Source organism: Anthonomus grandis, chromosome 13 (genome assembly GCF_022605725.1).
Source record: "Anthonomus grandis grandis chromosome 13, icAntGran1.3, whole genome shotgun sequence".
NCBI classification, from domain to species: domain Eukaryota; kingdom Metazoa; phylum Arthropoda; class Insecta; order Coleoptera; family Curculionidae; genus Anthonomus; species Anthonomus grandis.
The window spans coordinates 22,073,759-22,099,811 of record NC_065558.1 but is presented as its reverse complement, the minus strand read 5'-3'; the positions used below and the strand labels follow the sequence as shown (position 1 = coordinate 22,099,811).

Genomic DNA, 26,053 nt, shown 5'->3' with positions numbered 1-26,053 from the left:
TGCCGACTTAATCGGAGGCAGCCTGTATAGTACCACCGCTCAACTATTGAGACGGCGAAGACGCGAAAAAGCCGGTCTTATTTTTGCTAGTTTTAGTGCGTTAAAGTCAATTTTAAATATTGTATTTTGTACTTTATGTGTGAATTGTGACTCCTGGAATCCAATTATATAATGATAACTAACATTCAGCCAGCATATCATTATTAATATTCATTATAGGAAAGATCAGAATCGAGCATTCCGTTACCATTGTATGCATTCCGAGGGTGATTGTATTTTACCTATTTTACCTACTAATGAAGCGAATTTTGATCGTAAAGTAAGAATGGTCAGTTCCAGTGCGGTATTCGATGGTGATCCGGCAAATAGCTGTCTCAAATGTAAACTGGAATTTGATGATTTATTTATTTTTTACTTATTTATTTATTTAACGGTATCCTCAAATTTTACAAAAATAAAATAACACAAAGATACTTATATTAATACAACTTAAGCTAGATAATAGTAAGACTTAAATCAATAAAAGTTACAAATTAATTTAAAGAAACCTGTTAAAGTAACGAGTTACTAATTAATTTAAGAGAACTCCTAAAACTGCTAAAAGAAACGTGCAAGTCAAGACTATACCTATCGACAAAACGTTGCATTCTAGTTATAGGATTATGCTGTCCATAAGAACTACTATTAAAATCTACACAAAAGAGTTTTTTCAGTCTAGTCAATTGTTGCGCCCGAAAATTCAGCTTATTTAAAAGATAATCACAATCAGACATGCCAGATATTAATTTAAAAATAAAACACATGTCTGAATTATTACGCCTTAACTCAAGTGGGTCCAAAGAGAGAACTGACATGACCGACTTGTAATCAGTATGACCATTAGCTAATGGAACCTTAAGTTTAAAAGAACAATTTCTTGAGAATTTATTTTGGACTTTCTCAATATTTTCAATTTGCGATTTATAAAATGGAGACCATACGGGACTAGCATACTCCAAACCAGAACGGACTAACGAACAGTACAGAACTTTATAGACAGAGCATTAGAAGTCTTGACTGCTCTAGTTATAAATCCTAGATTTCTATACGCTTTATGAACTAACTTTTCAGCATGAGACACAAATGTCAACTTAGAATCGAAAATTACTCCGAGATCTCTAACTTCCGTTACCCTTTTTAAAATAGTGGAACCTATACTATAATAAAACAATGTAAGATTGCGGAAAAATATCGGAACCAGAGTTAAAACCTGACATTTTAAACGACTATTATTGTGATATACCTCTAATATCTTGATAACTTCCTTCATGTTTAAAAGAGGCAGTGGTTATCCCTCTTCATAAGGGTGGAGATTTGGATCAGCCTTGTAATTTCCGTCCCATTTCTATTTTGTCTACCCTCTCTAAGATAGTTGAAAAACTTGCAAAAAGCAGAATTTTGTCCTTTTTTCATCATAATGGCATTTTGTCTGCAAATCAGTTTGGATTTCAAGCCGGTAAAGGGACTCATGATGCTGTTTTTAGCTTTTTGGAGAGCGGTTATGTGTCCTTGAATTCTGGAGAGTCATCGGCGGCAGTGTTTTGTGATCTATCCAAAGCATTTGACTGTGTGGATCTTGGAATACTTTTATCTAAGCTCGATAAATATGGTTTTAGAGGCGTAGCGTTGCGATGGCTTGAGTCCTATCTGTCTGGGCGTTTGTCTGCTTCTAGATCCCTAAAATGCGGCGTTCCCCAGGGTTCAGTGTTGGGACCACTGTTATTTTTACTGTATGTGGATGACTTGAGTTCATTGAAACTGCAGGGCAAGGTGGTTCAGTTTGCTGATGATACCACCATACTATGGAGCCATAAAAATTCTGACTATATTAAAACTTGTATCCTTGAAGACCTTCAGATTTTATCAGGGTGGTGTGCTTCCAACAGGCTCGTGTTTAATGTAAAAAGGACGTCTATTATGGGGTTTAAGTGCGATGTTCAGGGTCTGATGTTTGACGAAAATTCCCTCTTGCAGAATAAAGAGTGCTGCAAGTTCCTAGGAATTACCAATGGTCGCCTTCGGTTTGAAGATCATATTTTACATTTAGCTGGGAAATTATCTTCTGGATGTTTTGCAGTAAGAATGGCAAAGCAAGAGCTGGAAGGGGTGGTTGCACGTTCAGTGTACTTTTCACTTATTGAATCTCATATTCGGTATGGCTTGCCTTTTTGGGGTTTAACCAATAAGGGGCTACTTCACATTATCTTTGTTATACAAAAAAAAGCAGTTAGATACCTGTATTCTGCTAAGTTAAGAGATTCTTGCAAACCCCTCTTCATTTCTGAAAAAATCCTAACTCTTTTTTCACTCTTTATCTTAGAAACAGCTGCTCTTATTCACAAAATTCCCAAACTACCCTCTGACACTGGCCATTTGACTCATCGTGTAAATGATGTTCCCCTACCTATTCCTACGTCTTCCCTTACCAAAAACTCATTAATTTACATAAGTAAAAAAATGTACAATCATGTTCCTCTGTGTGTTAGACATATATCGGATTGTTTTATCAATTTTTGAAATTGTATTTGTGTTTTGTTTTTTTAGCTTGTAGGATGCTTGTACACAAGATTATTCTTACGTAATATAGCACATTTTCTTTCTTTCTTTCTTTCTTTTCCAAAAGTTATTGAATAACACTTCGAAACGTTTAAATTCAAACCAATAAGGTTGCACCATTCATAGACAAAAACAATTTTAAATCATCAGCGAATAATAAAAATTCACAATTGCTTACAAATAATCCTATATCATTAACAAAGATTGTAAAAAGCAACGGACCCACATGTGACCCCTGAGGAACGCCAGATGGCACAGAAAAGCTGCTAGATAAGAAGTTATTAAGCCGTATACATTGCGATCTACCCAGTAGATAATCCCTAAAGGTAGGATGTGTTAATTTCCGACACTGCGACATGCAATAACGACGTGCGACACTGCGGTGTGCCGTACATTTAAACTGGCACTAGTCAAATTAGTGTGTTGTTTAACCTATCGACTTGCGGCACCGATACGGCGGCATCGTAGATGTCGTCGCGGTACGTCGTCGAGAAAAATAAAATAGTTTCTGAACGACAGCAACAGTGCAGCTAGTACTTTTGTAGCATCCCCGGCATCGGTCTATTTGGTATTTTTGGCGGTTAAATTATTTGTTTTTTTTTCTGCCATGGCACAAACCATAGATGATGACTTTGACGAAGGTTTAGTAGATTGTATCCGTGTATTTCCAGTTCTCTGGGAGATGAAAAGAAAGTCATATAAGGATAAGGTGGCCAAAGACAACGCATGGAAAAACATCTCGGAGATTTTGAGGCATTTAGGTCAATAGTATTACTATTTGATTTTAATATGAATGCAATCTCTTATTAATTGTTTTGTTTTTAGAGTAAGAAAGATTGAAATACATACAGGGTGTTTAGTAATTGAGTACCGATACTTAAGGCCGGGTGATAATCCTTGGATGATTCTAAGACTAAAGGTTCATATGGACATAGATCCGGCACACCCTAATTTTTAAGGATCATAGTGTTAAATTAAAAAAAAAAATAATATAAAAATAATGTTTTTTATAATTACTGTGATACTATTCTGGATATCTTTATAAAATTTGGTACATATCTTCTATACATCAATATGCATTTTATGATGTACACATAATTTTAATATGTTTACCAGTGGCGTCCGTACGGGTTTTGCCTTGAATATTTTCGTAGAGAAAAATTGTACGCCACTGCTTTCTCTTAAAATAAGAATTAGTTTTCGAATCTCTATTTATTTTCATAATACCTCTATTTATTTCTATAATACTCAGGTATAAGTATTTACATAAAAAAAACTGAAATACTGTTCTGAACTGTTCAATAAAAATGTTGTAAGTTCCCTCTTCGTCACGATTCTTGTATATGTCAGAATGTTTCTGGAAAGGTTCAGTAGCGTGAAGTAATAGAGCTAAATTTTCTTCTTCTTCGTCGTAAAGCAAAAGAATCGCAACAATTTTACGACGAATAGCGTTCATCTTGATAAACTGTACTGCCTCAAACGATTTGCGCTGAACTGAAATGTCGCATAGTAAGAAAACAGTTCGTCGCAAACCCGCAATCTGCGTCGCGATAGTTCAACGCACGTTGTTATCACATGTCGCAGTGTTGGAAAGTAAAACATCCTACCTTATGCCAACAAATAACATTTGACCCAAAACCCAAAGCTTGGAGCTTTGCCACTAGAAGCGCATGATTAACTCTGTAGAACGCCTTCGAAAAATCCGTATAAACCGCATCAACTTGTGAACCCTTACCCAAAGCAATAAACAGATAATTTTCATAACATATTAAGTTAGTAACAGTGGAACGACCTTTTTGAAAACCATGTTGACTCTTAATAATAAGGCTTTTACATTGCCATGACAATTGCTTGGTTACAAGTGCATCCAAAAGTTTAGGCAAGGTTGACTGTATACAAACTCCCCGATAATTACTGACATCACTAGTATTACCAGACTTAAATATCGGCGTATTATACGAATTCTTCCAAAAAGAAGGAAATACTCCCAACTTTAAAGACAGATTGAATAAAGTGCAAATAGGCTCTGTAAGCCAAGAATCTCGTCAAAAACCTCTACTAAAGATAACTCTACAAATTTGACATCGAATTGATCAACAAGCTCTATTATGTAATATTCAGGTATTTGAAATGCTTTATTAGAATATACGTTTGACAAATATTTGGCAAATAAATTAGCAGTATCACCACCCTCATCACTAGTTTCATCATTAAAAAAACATATGTTTAGGAATAATATTTGACTTTTTAACATTGTTTACATGTTTCCAGAATTACCTAGGATTTAACAATAGATTATTCTCGGTACGAAAAATATAATCGCGGTAAGACTGACCGCTTAACACACTGCATGAATGCCAAAGCCCAGAGAAAACCAAGTAATCACTTTGCAATTGAGACTCCTTAAACTTCTTATGAGTAATCCTCTTACGTAAAACTAAGCCTCTTAACTCTCTTGAAAACCATACAGGAAAGCTACTAGTATTATAGGACTTAATAGGTTAACAAAATAGCTGATTCCTTCATACAAAAGGTCATAAAACTTATTTAGGGAAATATTTATATCAGAAGTGTTGTTTATAAAGGACCAGTCGATAGATCCAAGGAAATTATTTAACGATACAAAATCAGCATTTTTGAAGTCAAAAAACATTACTGCATACTTCAGAGACCTTGACCTATATGGTACTGAAAAGACACGTTCATACGGAGTATGTCGAGAGCCAGTCCCCGGCAATAAAAAATCATCCGCCAATCCAGAAGACCCATTAATATTAGAAAAACAAAGATCAAGAAATGTGCCTTCCGGATTTGGTAGCTGAAACATTTCTTTGCCATCTAAGTAATTAAATACCTGTCTAAGCAGTGAAGCTGGTGCGACATTCGAACACCCATCCGAAAAGGTAACTTTAAGATTTTAATTTTCATTAAACCAAGTGCAGCCAGATAAGTCACCTGCAATAGTAAATAAGCAATTCGGATGGGCCTTAAAGATCTCCAGTACAGTATCACAAAAAGCACTGCATTGACCCATATCAGATTTTGGCGGCAGGTAAACCACACCAAAAACAATATTCTTAAGATTAAGTTGTACAGAAACAAAAACTTGCTCTAACGATGAACAAGAGAGTTTAATTAATCGCGGTTTTAACTCCTTTCTCACAATGAGTAAAATACCCTCACCATTCTTGTTAAGGCACTTCTATCATATCTAAATACTTCATATGCTGTAAACTCCAATTCAGATGACAAAATGTCTAATAACAACCATGTTTCAGCCAACGAAATTACATCATAACTGCATGCGGATATTGTATGCTTCAAATGCTTCAGCTTAGACCTTATACCCCCAGCGTTAAAACAATACATTACCAAGGAATCACTTAATCGTTTTTTGAACCTCGTATAATTCTCTTAGAGATTGATGGAACCCTATTGGTAAATTTAACTATGACATCTTCACCTTTTTCCTTTCTTTTTGCCAATTCTCCATAAACTTCTCGAATTTCATCACGCTGTAATTTGGTGAAATCCATTTTAATTACTATATTGCTACCACCTAATTTTTTTTTCTCTCTCAAAAATTTTTGTACAATCTCGGTATTATTAAAGCACACTTTTATAGGCCTATTATTGGCTCCACAACATCCAATTCTATAGACCTTAAAGGGCTCAATATGATCTATTCCCAACTTATATCCTAACGCTACGCTGTTCCAATTCAGTAGCGTAGTATTGCAACTGGAACTATGTATTGCGGTCGTTTTTTTTAGCTTGGAAAAGTTGTTAAAAAAAATTTTAAATGAGGTTTATAATTATCATAATACAATCTCAAAATATTCATTGTCAAATCAATATGAAGTAAAACGAAATGTAAAACTAAATATTAATATATCTAGATTTGTATAACATTTTGATATTTTATTAATGTAAAATATACTTACTACAAAAAAAAACAAACAAGAATATTTTTAAAAAATGTGTAAAAATAAAATTATTCATAAAAAATATTGTAAAAACCTAGCTCTATCTTTGTTTAAATAAAAATCAGTTTTAACACTTCAAAGCGATAGATTTTTTTTAAATAAAGATATATAAACGTTTTCTATATACAAAATTTTGCATTAAAGTTTAAAATTAATAATTTTTTGACATTTTTTAATTTAAGGTGATGTCGACGGTCACTTAGTATTCTCTCTTCGAAAATAAACTTTCGCATGGTTCCGAGGTCGCCATAGCACATAGTTTTTTTCTGGTCAATGCACTTAAATTAGGATATATATACAGGGTTACTGGTAATTCGATACATTCCTTTGGAGATGTGATAGGGAAGGGGGTAAGAAGTAAATTGAACCCTAATATGTATTATGCAAAAGTTGATAGTTTTCGACATATTTAATTTTTTCTGTTTTTCTTCAAAATGTAAACCTTAGTGGTTTAAAAGGCAGTTTCCAGAAAATCCGCTGTATATTTTTTTAACTTTTTAGGCAAAATACATGCTCAACACAATAGTGTTACGTTTGTAATGGCAAAAGTCCCGCAAATAGTTGTAACCATAGGTACATTCTCGAACAAAGTGTAATTTTTTTTTCTTAAATAAAATACTACACTTTCTAGTGGATATTTTTTGAAAAAAAATTATGCTACATTCTTCAAAATTTCCTTAAAACTTCCTTATTACCTAAGCTAGCTCACAGGATACAAATGCTTAAAAGTTAGGTGACATGGTTTTGTATTTTTAATATAAATTGTAAAGTAACGCATTTATCAGTATTTACCTTCACAAATCTTGTTCAAAATGAGAGCCTCTATTGCGAATACAGGCTCGGCAACGCCTTCTCATTTCAGTCTTTGTTGTTATGGTATTCCTGATCTGCTGGGCAGCGTTGGTTATTCTTTGGATAAGATCTTCCCGGGTAATTATTGGGGTTGCATAAACCAGTGCTTTCATTTGACCCCATATGCTATAATCAAGCGGGGTTAAGTCAGGGCTTCGCGCTGGCCAAGCTATTGGACCTGACCTACCAATCCAACGATTCGGGAAACGTTCATCCAGGAACTGCCGAACTGACCGCCGAAAATGAGCTGGACAGCCGTCATTTTTAAATATCATTCGTCCTCTAACGGCGAGTCGTAAAAAATTTTCATAAATATCCCCGTTTAAATGGTCTGTGAAAAAATGTGGTCCTATTACATCCCGGCCAATAAGTCCCATCCACACATTTACAGAAAACTTTCTTTGAAAACTGGTTTCTCTTGTTAAACGGGCATTTTCTTCGGCCTAAAAATGAAGGTTATGAAAATTTGTAATGCCCTCATGACTAAACTTTGACTCGACCGTCCACAAAATGTCGGTTAAAAAAGTTCTATTGTCTGCATCAGAATTTATAATAAATCTGCAGAATTCTACCCTTCTTATCGGGTCCCCTGCTTCCAATCCTTGGACAGGCGTATAATGGTAAGGATGGCTTCCCATTTGCCGAATCGTGGACCAAACTTTCCATTGCGATGATCCTGTTTGCTGCGCTACGGCATTAGTGGATGTGGTTGGATCGTCTTCAAAATGTCTTAATATTTCCTCCTCATCTTCTGCTCGATATACGCGAGGAGCGCCAGCGTCACCTCTTCTTGGTTTTACGGATCCAGTTTCAGCGATGGCTCGGTAGGTCGAAGCGAAAACACGGACATTTGGAATGCGGCGGTTCGGAAAGCGACGTTGGTATTCTCGGCGAGACTCCGCGGCATTACCATTGCAAAACCCATAAACAAACATAATATCTGCATATTCAGTGTTAGTAAACGTGGCCATAGCGCACAAACCAATAGAATACCTTCTTTGAAAACACGAGAAAATTAAACTCGAAACTCGTAATTTAACTACTTTCCACAACAATTATTGCTGTCAGACTATCTACACATCAAATTTTTAACAATAAAATTAAAAAAACAAATTGTTGCTATAGTACTTAAATACCATAGAAGTAAATACCACTTGGCATTTTTCAAATGCGTTCTTACTATTAATAATAAAAATACAAAATTCTGTTAAAATTTTTGGTAGCATTTATAGTCTATGAGTTAGCTTAGATAATAAGAAAGTTTTACGTAAATTTTGAAGAATGTAGCATAATTTTTTTTCAAAAAATATCCACTAGAAAGTGTAGTATTTTATTTAAGAAAAAAAAATTACACTTTGTTCGAGAATGTACCTATGGTTACAACTATTTGCGGGACTTTTGCCATTACAAACGTAACACTATTGTGTTGAGCATGTATTTTGCCTAAAAAGTTAAAAAAATATACAGCGGATTTTCTGGAAACTGCCTTTTAAACCACTAAGGTCTACATTTTGAAGAAAAACAGAAAAAATTAAATATGTCGAAAACTATCAACTTTTGCATAATACATATTAGGGTTCAATTTACTTCTTACCCCCTCCCCTATCACATCTCCAAAGGAATGTATCGAATTACCAGTAACCCTGTATATATATATATATGCATGTTCCCTCCACCGCTCCAATGGGTCTTTTTTCCCATCTAAAGTGGTGCCTTTCATGTCTCTGGATTTCTTAAATCGCCCTAGAGGTAGAATTTTTAGTAGGTACTTCAGTATTATTTTGAGAAATAGTTTTATCGAAAGTGGGCCATACTGTCAATGTCGGTTTTTTTGTGATATTTTCTTCTGCAGTACTGGTGGATGGTGGAATTTTTACTGGGTCTTTTTTAAAAATTTTATCGCTCAATTCTTGTATTACACTCTTTTTTACCCTTTCCAACACATCGGGACTTTTAAATGACAGAGTTGTTGGGATTTAAACAACTTTTCTTTAACTTTTAATATTAAATATAAAATAAAGGCCAACTGAATAATCGTTTACGGCCGAATTTGGTAAAATAATATTTAGAAGAAAAGAGTCGAGCGACACACGTCCCACCAGTAACACGTTCGGTCTGCGCCACCCTTCTTACTCGCAATTCACTGCATTTTTAACATTGCGCAACTAAGTAAATTTGTTCTCCTATTTTCCCTCTTTTTGGGATTATTTTATTATTACTTTAAGTTTCGTAATTCAGATTCTTCAAGAACTTCAAGATTCTTCAAGAAATCTTCAAGAACCATTTAGTTAATAAATACAGAGGTGTTAATCCAGAAAGTGTTCTTTTTGTTACACGGATGAATTACTGGTCCTTCGCTGGGTATAGGGGTCTGTTTAAATTTCAATACACTCATAATTAGAACCAGCTAAGTAGCATTGGAGGATTCGGCAGACACAGCGTGTAACTGCTGCTAATAAATAAATATATTCCACGTTTCCGAATCGGTTTCGAAGTCCATGCTGCAGTTTTTTATTATCGTCTTGGAAGTTAGAGAGGATGTTTAAATTTTACAAAGTTCACTGCATATACCTAAAAGACCATTTATGAGAACTATAATTAAAGAAGCTACAAGATATTGTTGTCCACTTATAACTTTAGTTGCATCATCAAATGGCTCCAGGATTTCTTTAAATTTTTTTAGCAGGAGCCATTCATCCAAAGTTAGTTGGGTCAGGTCAGTGTCTAGTAGAGCTGTAGGCCTTCGAATACCTTCTTCTAATTCTATAAAGCGTTCAATCATGTTGTATGTGGAGTTTCACCTTGTTACCACATCTTGAATGATTTAGGGGTTTTCATGCCAATATTGTCCTATTTTTTTTTAATTTTAAGGTTGCTTTTAAGCTTCTTTTAAAATGCGAAACAATAATTTTCACTTTTCGAGAATTCCTGCTACCGCGACCTCACTGAGCGAATCGCGTACTATCAAATTTAAGGTATGGGTATAACATCCAACAAATTTCCATCTTAACCCATTCATTATGGCACATTTTACATTGGCGGCTATAATTATCTTTTTTTCAACGCCCCATTCTACCCAGAAATGGGGCGAATGATTTTAATTTCTCAGCTAGGTTGGCACTTGTATGGGACTCACAAAATATGGCACATTTGAGAAGCATTGACTGAAGAGCAGAATATTCATAAGTCCAACATCGGTTGTCAAAGAAACTGCTTTTATATCGTTAACTTGCTTTCTGAATTCAACCACACATTGTACCTACATAGCTACCTACTTGGTAGTCGATAAGAGGGATTCATGGTCTGCATGTGTTGTCGAAACCCATTATCCTTAACTATACTAAATGGTTAAAAATCTTTATAAAACAATTTCAGCAGCAGATCGTCAATTTTTTTCCTGGAAGCTTCAATGATCTTTTTGGGCACAAATGAGGAAATTTTGGACTGACTTGCTATAGTTTTTTGGTTTTTGGTATGTTCTGGTATTTGGTAACCGGTTATACTAGAGGTAGATGCAGTTAGTGTTGTATCCAATGTCAAATGAGCCCTTAGAAATACTGATAGCAAAAAAGTAAAAAATCATAGATGTCAAAATATTTTAAAATCGTATGTAAATTATTTTTAAAAAAATACTTAAAATAAAACAAATAACTATTTTAAAATAAATTAAACAATTGCATTCTTTAACATATAAAGATATTGTAACGAAATTCGGAAACAGACTTTTATTGTCAACGTCAAAAACACTAACCTAACTCGCCTTGACTATCGTTTACCTGTTTCCAAGGTAAAAACTGACTAAACAATTGAAACTGAATGAATTGTCACGAAGCGCGTCCTTTTTAAAACCCGATGAAACAGTTTCGAAATATTTAGAATTATCTTCATTGTTTTTGCCCAAAGAGATCAATAATTTTAGGAAAATACTGACAGTCAAAGCAAGCAAGTATACAAATTCTATAAAATTAGAACTACAGGGATTTACAATAATATAACCTAAATAACCTAAATTGTGGCCAAAATGGGGCTCTCAAACAAGATGAACTACTTAAAAACTAAACACTATAGATAAAAATAATAAACCAAACCTAAGTAGAACCCTAAAGAAACCCTACGAATCAACTTTAACTACATAATACTAATAAAATTGTACAAAAACTAGGAGAATAATTAACGTATTTACATTTTCATAATACTGCTCTCCTCTCAAGTTTGATCGGCCCAATCAAATATGGGGCCACCTGAGTCATAATAGGGCGCTAGTCGGACGATATTTACAATTTCCAAATCTTCGTTGTCGGATGTCGCGGGATACGGTACACGACGTCGTTGATTCTGGTTACCACATCGAGTGGACCTTCCCAATCCTTCTAGAGCTTTGGTGACTTGCCCTTCGTCCTCCGTGGATTTTATAACCAAACTCTATCCCCAGGATTAAAACCAGTAGAATTTGCCTTTATATCATAACGTGATATCATTCTGTTACTTTTTAGATGAAGTTTATCCCGTGTTTGTTCGTGAACAATTTGTAAACGCTCTTGTAAATGAGCGAAGTACTTCTCAAGGGTTTTAGACTTATGGGGTCTTCCAGTAATAATGTCCAAAGGTAAACGAAGTTTATCACCGTAGACAACTTTTGCCGGGCTTTTTCCAGTTGACTTGTGGATAGAAGAACGATATGCCAATAGCAATGATTGTATACAGGTATCCCAGTCGGTTTGCTTAGAGTTTACCACCATCCTCAAATAGGTTTCAAATGTGCGGTTAAATCTTTCAACCATTCCATCAGACTGAGGGTGTAGTGGGGTTGTACGGGTCTTATTGATTCCCAGCAACTGGCATACTTGTTGGAATATTTGTGACTCAAAGTTCCTTTCTTGGTCTGGTATAATGTATCTCTCTGGGTACACTAAATCGACAAATCCAGTTCTGGAACAGCACCTTAGCTACTGTCGTTGCTTCTTGGTTTGGAATCGGATAAACCTCGAGCCACTTACTTAAGTAATCCATAGCAACAAGAGCATATCGGTTTCTGGAGCTACTAGTAGGAAAGGGTCCTGCTACGTTTATGGCAATTCGTTCAAAGGGTGCACCAACAAGATACTGCATCATCTTTTCTTTTGTCCGGGTTCTTGGGCCCTTGCTCGACGAACACTGCTCACACTCTCGGCACCAGCGTTCAACATCTTGATGACTGTTCAGCCAGTAAAACCGTTCTCTAACTTTTGCCAAGGTCTTACTAACTCCAAAATGTCCTCCGCCGACACCGCCATGAATAGCTTTAAGAACTTTCGGAATCCGTTTTCGAGGAAGGACTGTCAGATATGTATTTTCTTTTTCATCTACGCTCTCCCAGACTCTTTTTAACAATCCATCTTTTATAACCAATGAATTCCATTGAGACCATTAAGCTTTTAGTTCTAAAGATTTGTCAAAAATATCTTTTCATTCTGGTTTTGAAATTTCTTAAGATTTCAGTTCGTAAATAAGACCAAATACTGGGTCATTACACTGATCTTGGATTAAACTAGCTACATCCCACTCTTTATAACTGTGAAGGCCAATACGATTACAAGTAAATATCTCTGGATGCTGTTTTAATTCCTTTTTAAAATAATGTTGACAAGTTTCAATACAGGGTCTTCTCGATAAAGCATCGGCTTTTGGTGATATTCGCCTTTCCTATGTTATATTGTAAAGTCATACTCTTGTAATCGTTGAAGCCACCTTGCTATTTGTTTTTCGGGGTTTTTAAACTGAAACAGCCATTTCAACGAAGCATGGTCAGTTCTAAGGATAAATTGTTTACCATACAAATATTTATGGAAATGTTCAATAGTTTTTACTGCTGCCAATACCTCTCGTCTGGTGACACAATAGTTTATTTCTGGTTTTGACATGTTTGACTGAAATAAGCTATCACTTGCTTGCCATCTTCATATTTTTGTGATAGAACGGCCCCAATTCCAACATTACTTGCATCGGTATCCAAAATAAAAGTTTGTCCAGGAATCGGATATGTTAAAATTGGAGATGTACACATAGTGCTCTTTTTAACCGTTGAAATGCTTCTTCACAGTCTGTTGACCAACTAAATACCATTTTTTCCTCCGTGAGCTTATGTAGAGGCTTTGCAAGATTAGCGAAATTTCTTACAGATCTTCTGTAATAGGTACAAAGGCCCAGAAAGCTTTTTAACTGGTGTTTGTCAGTGGGTCGTGGCCAATTTTCGATTGCCTCTACTTTATCAGGATCAGTCTTCACACCTTTTTCTGATATTAAATGGCCAAGTATAACTTCTTTTTAAAATAAGCAACATTTTTTATGACTTAGCTTCAGGTTGGCTCTTTAGATCGAGTGTTCAGAACCATTGTGAACCTGATAGCGTGTCCAGGGTGTCGTCAATTCTTGGTAGGGGATAACGGTCTTTCTTGGTAATGTCATTCAGTCGCCGATAGTCTACACAAAATCTAGTGGATCCATCCTTTTTCTTCACTAGCACAACTGATGTCCAAGGACTCTTGAGAAGGTTCTATCACTCCTTGTGTCCTCATTTCTTGAAGCATTGAGGAAACTTCTCCTTGTTTAGCTATCGGAATTCTTTGAGGTGCTTGTTTAATCGGAGCATTGCCTCCAGTGTTAATTCGATGCTGCACCAAATCAGTTCTTCCCAGGTCATTATCGTGCAAGGAAAACACATCTTGATTTTCTTAAAGAAGACGTCGCAATTTATCATTCATGGTCATCTTTCATAGTCCTTATCAGGTCTTCATTTTCCTTCTTCAGGTCAGATTTAATTAAATAACAGTATAACATATATATAAACATATAATAATATAACATATAATAAACAGTAAATCTTCTTGTTTCTTGTCTCACTCTTGTTGTTTTTCCCTCTGTTTGCGGTCTCGTTCTTCTTGTTCTTTCCTCTGTTTACGCTCTCGTTCTTCTTGTTCTACTTTTTGCTCGCCAAACTTCCTTAATAGCAGCTCCATCAATTTCTTGGTCTTCATCTTGGCCTGACTTCTTGTTAAAGGCATCCACTAAAGTGAGCTTCCAAATATCCCACTTCTGACACCAATTGTAACGAAATTCGGGAACACACTTTTATCGTCAACGTCAAAAAGACTAACCTAACTCGCCTTGACTGTCGTTTAATTGTTTTCAAGGTAAAAACTGACTAAACAATTAAAAATGAATGAATTGTCACGAAGCGCGTTCTTTTTAAAACCCGATGGAACAGTTTCGAAATATTTAGAATTATCTTCATTGTTTTTGCCCAAAGAGACCAATAATTTTAGGAGAATTCTGACAGTCAAAGCAAGCAAGTATACAAATTCTAGAAAATTAGAACTATAGGGATTTACAATAATATAACCTAAATAACCTAAATTGGGGCCCTCGAACAAGATGAACTACTTAAAAACTAAACACTATAGATAAAAGTAATAAACCAAACGTAAAGTAGAACCCTAAAGAAACCCTACGAATCAACTTTAACTACAGAATATTAATAAAATTGTACAAAAACTAGGAGAATAATTAACGTATTTACATTTTCATAATAATATTTTAAAAAAATTAGTTTTTAGTGTCTACCTATTTGCTATATAATCAAGACTTACCTGCCGTGTTGACGTAGTCGCCATATCATTATACTCTTTTATATCAACATTATTTTTATTTATACATTGATTATTATTGTCCTTGTTATCATTGCACTTTGGTGCCTTTTCTTGAAAAAGTTCCACAGAATGATGTTTTCCAATCATGTGTTTTTTTCAAGTTTGATACGGTTAGTCTTATAAGACATAAGTGTTTTACAAATATTATACACACAACCGCAATGTCTAGGGATATTTTGAATAAATTTGTATATATATTTTTTAATATGATCTTTTTTTTTAAATTTATTTGCAAGTTTAAGAGTAGTTTATAAGGTAATAAAAAAACCCAAAAAATTTTAAATAATTTATATTTTTTCTAAAAAAATGCAAAAAAATTAAAGTTGTTGAGAAACTAGGTTTTACAAAAATTTAATTCTTAATTTTAAATTAACAAAAAATAAACAAAAACAATATTCAATAACTTGTATGACCTCCACGACTGTTCACAACTGCTTGACATCGTCTGGGCATGCTTAGAATTAAATGATCAATATCATCTTGGGGTATCTCATTCCAGGCTTCTTGAAGTGTCAGAAACAAAGTTCTTCTATTGTCTCTTGGTCTTTCCATACGAAGAACTCTTCTTTGAAGCATATCCCACATGTGTTCAATGGGGTTTAGGTCCGGGGATTGAGGTGGCCATGGTAAGACATCGATATTATTCATTTCTAGAAACTCTCTAGCAACCCTTGAAGTGTGTGGTCTGGCATTGTCGTGCATGTAAACAAAGGTTTGACCAATTGCTGCTGCATACGGAATAACAACAGGTGCCAGTATCTGATCCACGTATAATCTGCCAGTTAAAAAGTTTTCTAATAAAATGAGGTCTGTTCTTCCTCCAATACTAATGCCTCCCCAAACCATGATGGTTCCGCCACGAAAAGAATGCACTTCCTGGACATTCTACAGGCGGTTTGCGTTTCCAGGCTCTCTCCACATGCGAACTCTTCTTGAGTCGGGGTAAATTCCAAACCGAGACTCATCAGTGAACAGCACATTTGCCCAACTTTCATTTTGCCACAACAAATGTTCTTCCGCCCACAAAAGTCGTACTCCTCGATTACCCCAGGACAACGGTTGCACCCTTAAAGGCCGACGACTACGTAGGTTGTTTTCATGCAAACGTCGGCGTACAGTATCGGCTGAAACCTCAACGTTATGCACTTGCTGTAGCATGATTTGCAATTCTGGTGCTGTTACAGTGGGGCGTCTTCGAGCATTTAAGTGTAAAAAGCGGTCCTGTAGAGGGGGTTGTAATACGTAAGCGACCTCTATGCCTTTCCGCCACATCGCCTTCTTCTCGATACCGTGCATATAAGCGTGAAATTACGCTTTGAGTAGTGCCCATGTTCACTGCAACCTGTGCTTGCGTCATACCACCATCTAAAAGGCCCACCGCTCGTATCATTTCTTCTCTCGTTAAATGTCTGCGCTGCATGGTTAGCAAGAACTATACTGAGCTCTATGAACAAACTTTTTTCCAAAAAAACGCAAACACTTTTTTTTGGTAAAAGAATTCAAGACAATAAATAACGATATGTGTATTTGTTTATTTATTTGAGATAAATAAATTAAGTAGAAAAATGTACAGTGTGGTTTAAGCAGTCTAAAATAAGGATAAAGTCTAGATATTTTTATATTTATAGCAAGTAAATAAAATTTTAACAAATTAAAAAAAAAATTAAGAAAATTCTAAATTATCCCTAGACATTGCGGTTGTGTGTATTTTGCAGGTTGTTTATTGCCATCTGCGATAGAAAACAAACTTCCAAACCACACTGATTTTTTCATTATGGTACCTAATAAAAAAGGCTATTTACTCAACATTACCAAAAATTTTAAAATGAATATAGTTCGCGAGATTGCATAAATATTACTATAGTACGATCTACTTTCCACTTCTTACTTTTTACTAATAGTAGGTACTAACAACAAGAAGTCAAGAAACGGGTCAATGGGATAAATTAAAAACTTCCTAAAAAGCAAAGCTGAAGTCCGTTGGCGTTCATGAAGGACATAAAATACAGAAAAAAAATAAATATTAAAGATAAAACCCGTCGGTCCAGAACCAACTGTCAATCATTCCATTCGGACTATTTGGAGCGACAACAAAGAACAAAGTGTCGCAAAAATCTAAAAACCTATGGTCTCAGTCGGTCCGCCCCGTTACCTGTTTTAATTTATTTGTGTTGGAATAAGCTAGAGCTGTTATAGGTTTTTTGAATAGGTTCTTATATGGAACTGGTATAGGTCGGAATAGGTACACTAAAAAGCTATTCCGTAATATCTCTTCATCCAATGGTCCCTTTCCTATCTATTGATTATTAAAAGTAAAATCGGGATGTTGCATTACGATTCGAGCAGAGTGAGAACAAGCTCCATCATATTGCAGCCACATATCTTGGCGTGTTGCTAGAGATATGTCTTTAAGTAAATTGTTCGTTGCAGGAAATGTAAATTATCTTTGTCGTTAAGTCTTCCTGGTAACTCGAATGGTTCAATTAATTTGCCCATAGATTGACTGAAAACTGATGCTGTAAACGATTATTTATCACCATTTTAGAATACACTCTTCAAGGCAATATTTGCAGCAAATAGCAAGCAAATACGTAAGAATAATATTTATAATTTTTTTTACAGAATGCATAACACTATTTTTATAAAAAACACACAAGCGTTAATAACTTTTAAATAATCAACAATCGGATAATAATATATATGGTTTTTTGATTGCAAATAACTTCCTCTATCGCCTCTTTTCGTTTGGATATCTACTTTTGGGACACCCTGTATAACTGATATAAAGTGATAACGTCTGTACTGAGCTAGGTTTATCTAAGTATTCGTGTCTGTAAAATAAAACAGTAAACCCCTTGCTTATTTACTACTAAGAATATCTTTGCTGTTCCAATAAATGGGAACTTATATTCTTAGAAAAAAAATTATATTCTATCTAAAATAATTTACCTGATTTTGAATTGACAAAAACTAAAAGAGGACTGGAGGCCTGAGGTCTAACTACCTCCCAAGCTTCATCTTGTACCGAATGAAGAGCCGTGGGTGGTACTACACTGACCCTGGCTGGTCCCAATGGACACTGTTTTTGCATATTTGGTCGACAGTGTGTATGAACTGTCGTATGACACCAGAGACAGCGCCAGTCCTGAAGGCTAAAAGAAAAGGAAGCAAATGAAAAATGTGGAAATAACCATGATCGTTTTAAATATAAGCCGCAAATACCTGAAAGAATCACTTATCGCCCACACCCTCCCAAACAAACGTTAAGCAAAAGTCCGACATTTTTCTCTCGGGAAATTTCAAAGCCATTAAAATCTCATATCCGCAAGAGGTTCGGGAAAATCTTATTTTATTGAATTAGGACTGTGCCCAAAAATACACCTAATGGTCCGTTATTAATGTAGAGATAGAGATGTGTGACGTGTTATTTTGTCATTATTATTTATCTTTGTGAACCATTCTTGGAGGTGATAAGGCTAAGTGTTTTATCTTATAAATACCTTTTTTTGTAAGGGTGTGTTTAATTTTTTTTTACTCGGTAAAAAAATAATTAAAGAATAATATTAAAACCTTACCTTAATACTGAGCCACATACAGTATTGCAAACCGCACATTTTGATAACACGGCAAGATTGCCTTCCATCCATTGATGAGGCATAAGAATGTTCTGCAAATAAATAAAATAATTAATTGCAAAAACTTGGAAAATAACATGCATTTAATTTGCTCATAAACTAAACTAAATATAAATAGTTAGAAATTTTATAAAAAAGAGAGAAAACAAAGGATTAAAAAATGTGAAGGAAACTATTTAACTCTCGTTGTATTAAGAATCTCATTATTAAATTAAAAATCATACATCATTGGATTCAGAACCGAAAATTTGCTAATTTTGCAATTACATTTAATTGAATAATTCAAGATTCGTTTATAAAAATTTTTGACACTTTGCACTAGGGTTTGCCAGATTAGTCTCTTCAAAAAGTTATCTTACATTTTTTCTGAAAAAATGTACAGGGAAGCCAATAATTGACCCTCTTAAATTCACTGGGATTTCCTATGTTCCGCTCGGCGACGCACCACCCGGTATAATTGCTTTTCAGAATTTAGTCAAGAGATATCAAAGGAACAAAGGAATTATTACCAAGAGTATATTGGGATTCACTATTAAATGTTTCAAATATGAAACCGAACAGATCTACTGATTGATCCTTTTAACTTTTTAATATACTGCTAGAAGAAATCAATATGTCTACTAGATCTGCTTTCGAAATTAATATATTCTATGTTTTATGGATCTTGTAGAATTTTTGGACAATTAGTCTAAAAGGTTGGAATTATTTTATTTAATGCCAACTCAAATTTCAACAAATCAAAATAAATTTTTGGAAAAATGATGGAAAAAAGATCGAGATTTATTGTTTCTAGATGAAATTATTATATTTACAAACCGATATAATTTCTTTAATGAAAATACATCTTTTCAAACTACAAATAAAAAATATTAAAAATTCTAAATCTGCTTCTGACTAGTCTATTAACCCGTAGCTACTACTACTGATGGGTCCTGAGGACCTAAGGACCCATCCTATATTTAAATAGGGTATTTTTTTAAATTTCGCAACATTGGATACTCGCTGTCTCGGTACTTATCGGCAATACCATACGCGTGATTTCGCCGTCATAAGCTTTGTTTTGGTTCCGATTTTGGGATGATTCTAGAACTGCGCAGAACTCGTTGCGCCGTAAAGTAAAATCCGGAAACGCTCCTGTTTCAATTCTGCATGGTATGGAACCCGAACGCTTGACGCACTGGCAGTAAACAGCTGATTCTGATTGTTTATTTACTAAACACAACTTGTTTTGAAATTTTGAATATTGCTTATTGCTTTGGTTTTGGACCTTTATATTTTTTTAAACATTAGGACTGTCGGTCATCAATATTAGGACAAATGGTAAAATGTCAATAGATTAAAAAAAAATCAATAGATAATTCTTAGGTTAAGTGTATCTACAAGAAAAACAATAAACATTAACAAAGCATAAAAAAAATAACTTATTTACTTCTTCTTCCTCTTCTTCTTCTCAAATTTGGTGAAGTCGAGTAAAATTGTAAGGATATATTTCTTGCGCATGTGCGAACTGCCTGATTCTGAATTGATCCCTACTTGGATACCTTTTTTGGATGATTCTAGGACAATTCTGAACCGGTCCAAAAAAAAACCAAAACACCAAACTTTCAATTCGGAATCAATTCTAATTTAACCAAAACGCATAAAACAATCTGCGTATGTGCAAAACAATTCTAGGACGATTCTAACAAGAACCAAAACAAAGCTATAAATTCATACTTCAGTATTCGTTCGTGTCGGCGAGGTTCGAAGGCAGTGTTTACTGGGTCCTGAGGACCCATCAGTAGTAAATACGCGACAAGTTAATAACTGCTTATTGGTTTGAAAGTATCTATTTCGTTGTTATTTTTTACAAGGTATTTATCTATTTCACAAGAATAGGTACTAGTGGCCATACCTATAAGTTAATAGATATAAAATGTGTTTTTTTACTATCTTTCAGTAAATGCAACGCAATGGCGTCCAGTTCTAGGGCATTGTCAGAAGATACGTTAAGAAATATTTTAGAGTCTGAAGACTTTTGGGAAAGTATGGAAGACTCAAACCAAATGGGCTTGAGCAAGAAAAGTGGATAGAGGAACTAGAAAGATTGGCTGAAGAGAGTGACGAGAATAAAGAGGACAATGAAATACTGAGCGACCACAAATCCGAAACAGAGCAAGAAAACTCCGATTCGGAAGAAGAAGAGTTGCCCATCAGGAACAGTTGGTATGGGAAAGACAATACCAAATGGTCAAAAACAGCAGGTATTAGAGGTAGGACCCTGCTCATAATTTGGTTACTATTTTGCCTGGTCTTATTAGCCCTGCTCGTAATAATCCTCCACGTGAGCCTGTAGATGCTTGGAGTCTACTAATTTCTAATGAGATTATACAAAAGTTAGTTGATTTTACCAATTTGAAGATAACCTCCACCAGAGAAAACTATAAAAAGTCTAAAAGGTTTGCTCAGTCACAAACTAAATTTTGGCCTTCATTTAGTGAAAATACCAACATATGTGAAATCAAGGCGTTTTTTGGGTTGTTGTATCTTCAGTCCATCTTTAAATCTAATCATGAATCAGCGGGAATTTACCTAACTGTAGACGAAATGCTTGTACCGTTTCGAGGAAGGTGTGGATTTCGGATGTATATTCCGAACAAACCTGCCAAATATGGAATTGAAGTGCAGGTTTTGGCTGACGCTAAAACGCATTATCTCGTAGATGCAGAGATTTATGCCGGTTCCGAAATAAAAGTTGATGGTGCAAAAAAGCCTACATTATCAAATCAAACAAGAGTGGTTCTTAGGCTTGTGAAGTGTGTTAAAGGCACCAACAGGAACATCAACGGGGACAACTGGTACAGCTCAGTGGAACTCGTCGACGAACTCAAGAAAAACAGTTTGACGTACGTGGAAACCTTACAAGAAAATAAAAAATCTGTACCACCTGAATTTTTACCAAACCGAAAACGTGCAATTCATTCATCAACGTTTGGATTTACATCTTCAACCACTATAGTGAGCTATGTGCCAAAAAAAAGTAAAAGCGTTATATTACTTTCTAGCATGCACCATGACAATTCTGTCAACGAAACAACCAAAAAGCCGGAGATAATTCATTTTTATAATGAAACAAAATCTGGAGTTGACGCATTAGATGCGAAATGTACGTTGTATTCAGTATCCAGTACTAAGAACTAACCGTTGGCCAATGGCAATTTTTTTTTGCTATATTGAACATTGCAGGTGTAAATTCTCGAGTATTGTACCAATTTGCATCAAAAGGGAAAGAAATAAAACGATGCTCATTTTTCAAAACTCTTGGGAAGCAATTAATAGATGAACATTTGCGACTCAGAATGGCCAACAAGAAGGTGCACTCAAATGTACGAATCCTCATTGCTGAACTTTTGGGGGTTGCGAATCCCAGTTTCTGAGCAGCCTCAAGTACCTCCTGAAAAAAGTAAAAGAAAAAGTTGTGCCATATGCCCCACCAACAAGGATAGGAAAACTGCTATCCAGTGTGACATATGTAAGTTGCCCATTTGCAACCAATGCTGCAAGAAATTGTGCCCTAAGTGTTCTGAAACATAATTTTAGGTTTTTTCGGTTTATGTACTGTAATATACCCAAGTAATTTTAAATTTTTGAATAAAAGTTTCTTTTTATTGATTTTATGGCAAGTTTATTATTATGGGTCCTAAGGACCTATCAGTAGTATATATGTAATAAAAATGTGTCGGTAGTAGTTCAGGGTTAATGATTTTTTTTGGATTGCCTATCCCTATATAATTGAAGATAGTCATCATATTCTTCTATAGTTCTAACAGAGAAATACAGTAATTTATTCTAAATATTCGACTTTTACTTCAATAAAACTACACAATAAAAGTAGTTTATTCTTGATTTAAAAAAATTTCAAACTATTGAACTCTTTTAGACTCCGCTAATGAGACTATAAGTAAAGCTTGTTTGCAAAAATTAGATAATGTAACTCGTAAATAATTTTTAAGGCAATATACGCTTGAAAGTAAATCATATACGATGTCATAAGCTCAATCCAGTAGATTTGCTACTTGGCGCAGAAATCTATGCGCAGGTTCCAATGTATTTATGAAAGTTCAGGACAACCAGTGGCCATAGAAACTGAAGTTAATTACGTTCTATTGAAAAGCCATCAAGAAAGTCTTTTATTTTCTTTTTGAAATCTTTTTAATTTGTCTTAATCAAAATAGAGACCTATTTTACGGCCTTTAATAATACATTAGATTTAATATTGTGAACATTCTGCGATTAGAATATATACCGTAATATACATTGTTATCTCTAGATTTATCTATTTTATTTAGGCCTTTATTTCCAAAAGATACTTGCCAAACAATAGGAAATTGTTTACATGTTAATTGAAATAATAAACCAAATTTAACCAAAACAATCAATACCAAAGAAAAAAAGAAAAGAAAAAAACTTTAACAACTATATACAAACTAATAATTTAAAAAAACTAAAAATAATATATAATGTAAGTTTTAAACACAACTGACCGCAATAAGCCCTAATCAAAGGCACGATAATAAATATCAAATAGATCACCAGCAATCACATTTATTGGAGAAACAATTATGTCGCACAAGTGAGAACTTTTATTAAATATATAGCATATTAAATGTAAAGGTGATTTTAACAAATTAATAAAATGACGCCTTCGTAAGATAAAAAGGGTAGGTACAAGAAAAAATTAAAGAGAGAAGAATAGGACTATCTATTAAACCATTAATTAACTCATATAAAAGCTAAGATATCTTTAGAAAGAGATACCTCTTCTCAGACGCAATGGATGTAGATTACAGCGATCTAATAGTTGACGGTGGTCAATACCACCAGCTATATAAACCATCAAGCCAATAAGCTTGATTACTCGCTACTTAGCGAACCTGCGCTAAACAGACTTAATCAAATCAATGTAGCACTGGTAAATTGGCTTGTTAAAACGTAGATTCGACCCAATCTTCAAACCCAAATTTCTTCAGAACTGATATCACAACACTATTAAAATATATTATAAAGGTAATCGAAGGTGATTTTGAGATCATTAATTTGATTAAGCCTGCTTAGAATGGTATTGTTGATAGGGTACTTATAAGTAATAGAAATCTTTGATTTTGAATAACTAACTACACTGAACTTCGCCGCATTAATCCTCAGCCATCAGCACACCACTCTCCAGGAAATCTAGACAATCCTAAAGATATAAACAGTTATTAATACTGTACGTATTAAAGAATAACTTTAAGCCATAAAAAAAGCCAGTCTATGGCAGTTGAGTGAGCTAACTAAATCGCTGATAAATAAAACAAATAACAACGGACCCAGGTTTGAACCTTAAGGGACACTCAAGGTAGCATTAATGAATTTGGATCTATAGCACTCATATTCCACAAACTGCAATCTGCTAGGTAGATACGAATGAAACAAATTAATTAGCCTGGATGAATAGCGATTTAATTTAATCAATAAAATATAGTGATCAATTTTGTCAAACGTTTTTAGAAAATCGGTATATATAAGGTAAACCTAAGACTGAGCATCAATAGATTCAAAGATATGACTGGGAAGGCAAGACAAATTAGTAATGCAAGATTGACCTCAGAAAAAAACATGCTGATTAACGGAAATAAAAACTTTGACATGGTCGAATCAAGACAAATTCAATATAATTTTAAATATTTTCGAAAAATTGAAGAGAATTGAGATTGGCCTGGCTACTTAGTTGGCTACCTGCTCAGAATCTCTCTTTTTTAATAAGGATGATATTTTGACAACTTCTGGAATTTGCTCTGTAGATCGGATTAAGTTAAATATGTAAGTCAGTGGAACTAAAAAGCTTGGTATTCTATCCACCTCAGATGTTAAACTTGTTCTTGAGTGTTCTACCACCCGAAACCACCTGGAAAAGTTTAATGTGGGATACGTCTAAAAGAGACAGGTTATCAGAAGTCGAGGAATACTCGATTCTAGTAGACGTTATAAAAGTATTCCCAAAGAAGGATGCAAATGCGTAGACTATGACTTGCCGATCCATAACCACCATATCATCGGGCAACCTCACTATACCAGGTATCCTAGAGCGTCATTTTCTATTATTAATAAAAACCCAGAAATTGGACGGGTTCGTAGAAATGTTCCTCTCAGTATCCAAAACACATGCTTGCTTATATTGACTACAATCATTACATATTTGTAGCTTAACAAGGCGTCTCGGGAAATAAAATTTATTGTGATATATTTTAGGTTCTTGATATGTTTTAAAGTTCTTAAGTCCCTTTTCTTAAGTTAAAAATAAGATGTAAGTTAACAAGCTGGCTGCAAATGGTAAGATCAATTTCCACTGAAGGATGATGCAAATCGTTCATGAAGAAAGGCACCCACGAGAAACAGTGCCACTAAAATTCCATAGAACGTAAAGGTCCAATAATATGTTATTGTAATTAAGTCTCTGATTATACCGAAAAAGATAAAATGAAACAGCAAAGTTATTTACTGTAGCACAGTTTCCTGTAGGTGAATTCAACTAAAAATCAGATACGTTAAAATTACCCAACACTATTATATTATGTAAGAATACCGAAACCAGTAAACTGTTCAAAAAATGTTGAACATTGCCGAACGTGATTGTTGGTGGAATGTGCAATACAAAGATATATAGCAACTGAAACCTAAAAGTAATTTTAACACAAACAATATTAATGGAAGGTGCAACACTACTACAAAAATCAATTAAATTATTTTTCTTTGACGTAAACCTGTTAGAAATTCCTAAAAAAACACCTGGCGGTGGTGTTTTCAGGTTCAAATTTACAGTGCGTAGATATGATAGGTATCAGGAAATAGTTCTGCAGTGAATACTTCTGGCTTAATCTAGCTCTCTGTGGTGCACACAATGTAAAAATCATGAGCAGTGACAGCAAGAAGGAAGTTTTAGTATTGAGACTGAACGTTCTAATAAAAACGGGTTACAGTATTAGCGTTAATAAAGCCGAGCCTCGTTTTTTGCTATTACCTTAGAAGAATCACCAAAATACCTTATATAGAGATTATTTTCGCCCTGCTCCTTACGATGCTTTCACTCGCAACTCGTTGATTTGTCTGAGTATCTATGTAGATTTGACCTGACTTGATTGCCCTCTTTTTATGTTTTAAAATAAGCCTAACCTCATCAGTAAAAACTAAAAATAATATATAATTATATGTAGACGAACTGTACAAATCCATATCGCTAGTAATTTGAAATTAATAAAGACAAGAGGCAGCGTGTGGAAAT

The 26,053-nt window shown here is 34.6% G+C and overlaps 1 protein-coding gene across 2 annotated transcripts in view; it reads right to left on the bottom strand.

The window, feature by feature from the left end:
- The window catches only part of LOC126744077 (diacylglycerol kinase eta), a 764,865-nt gene that overhangs the window by 386,895 nt on the left and 351,917 nt on the right, over positions 1-26,053 (bottom strand). For both annotated transcript variants that reach the window (XM_050451425.1, XM_050451426.1), the window contains exons 5-6: positions 18,694-18,785; positions 18,068-18,270 (exon numbers count right to left, since the gene is read on the bottom strand). In XM_050451425.1, the coding sequence (XP_050307382.1) occupies positions 18,068-18,270; positions 18,694-18,785 (295 nt within the window). The remainder of the gene's footprint in view (positions 1-18,067; positions 18,271-18,693; positions 18,786-26,053) is intronic.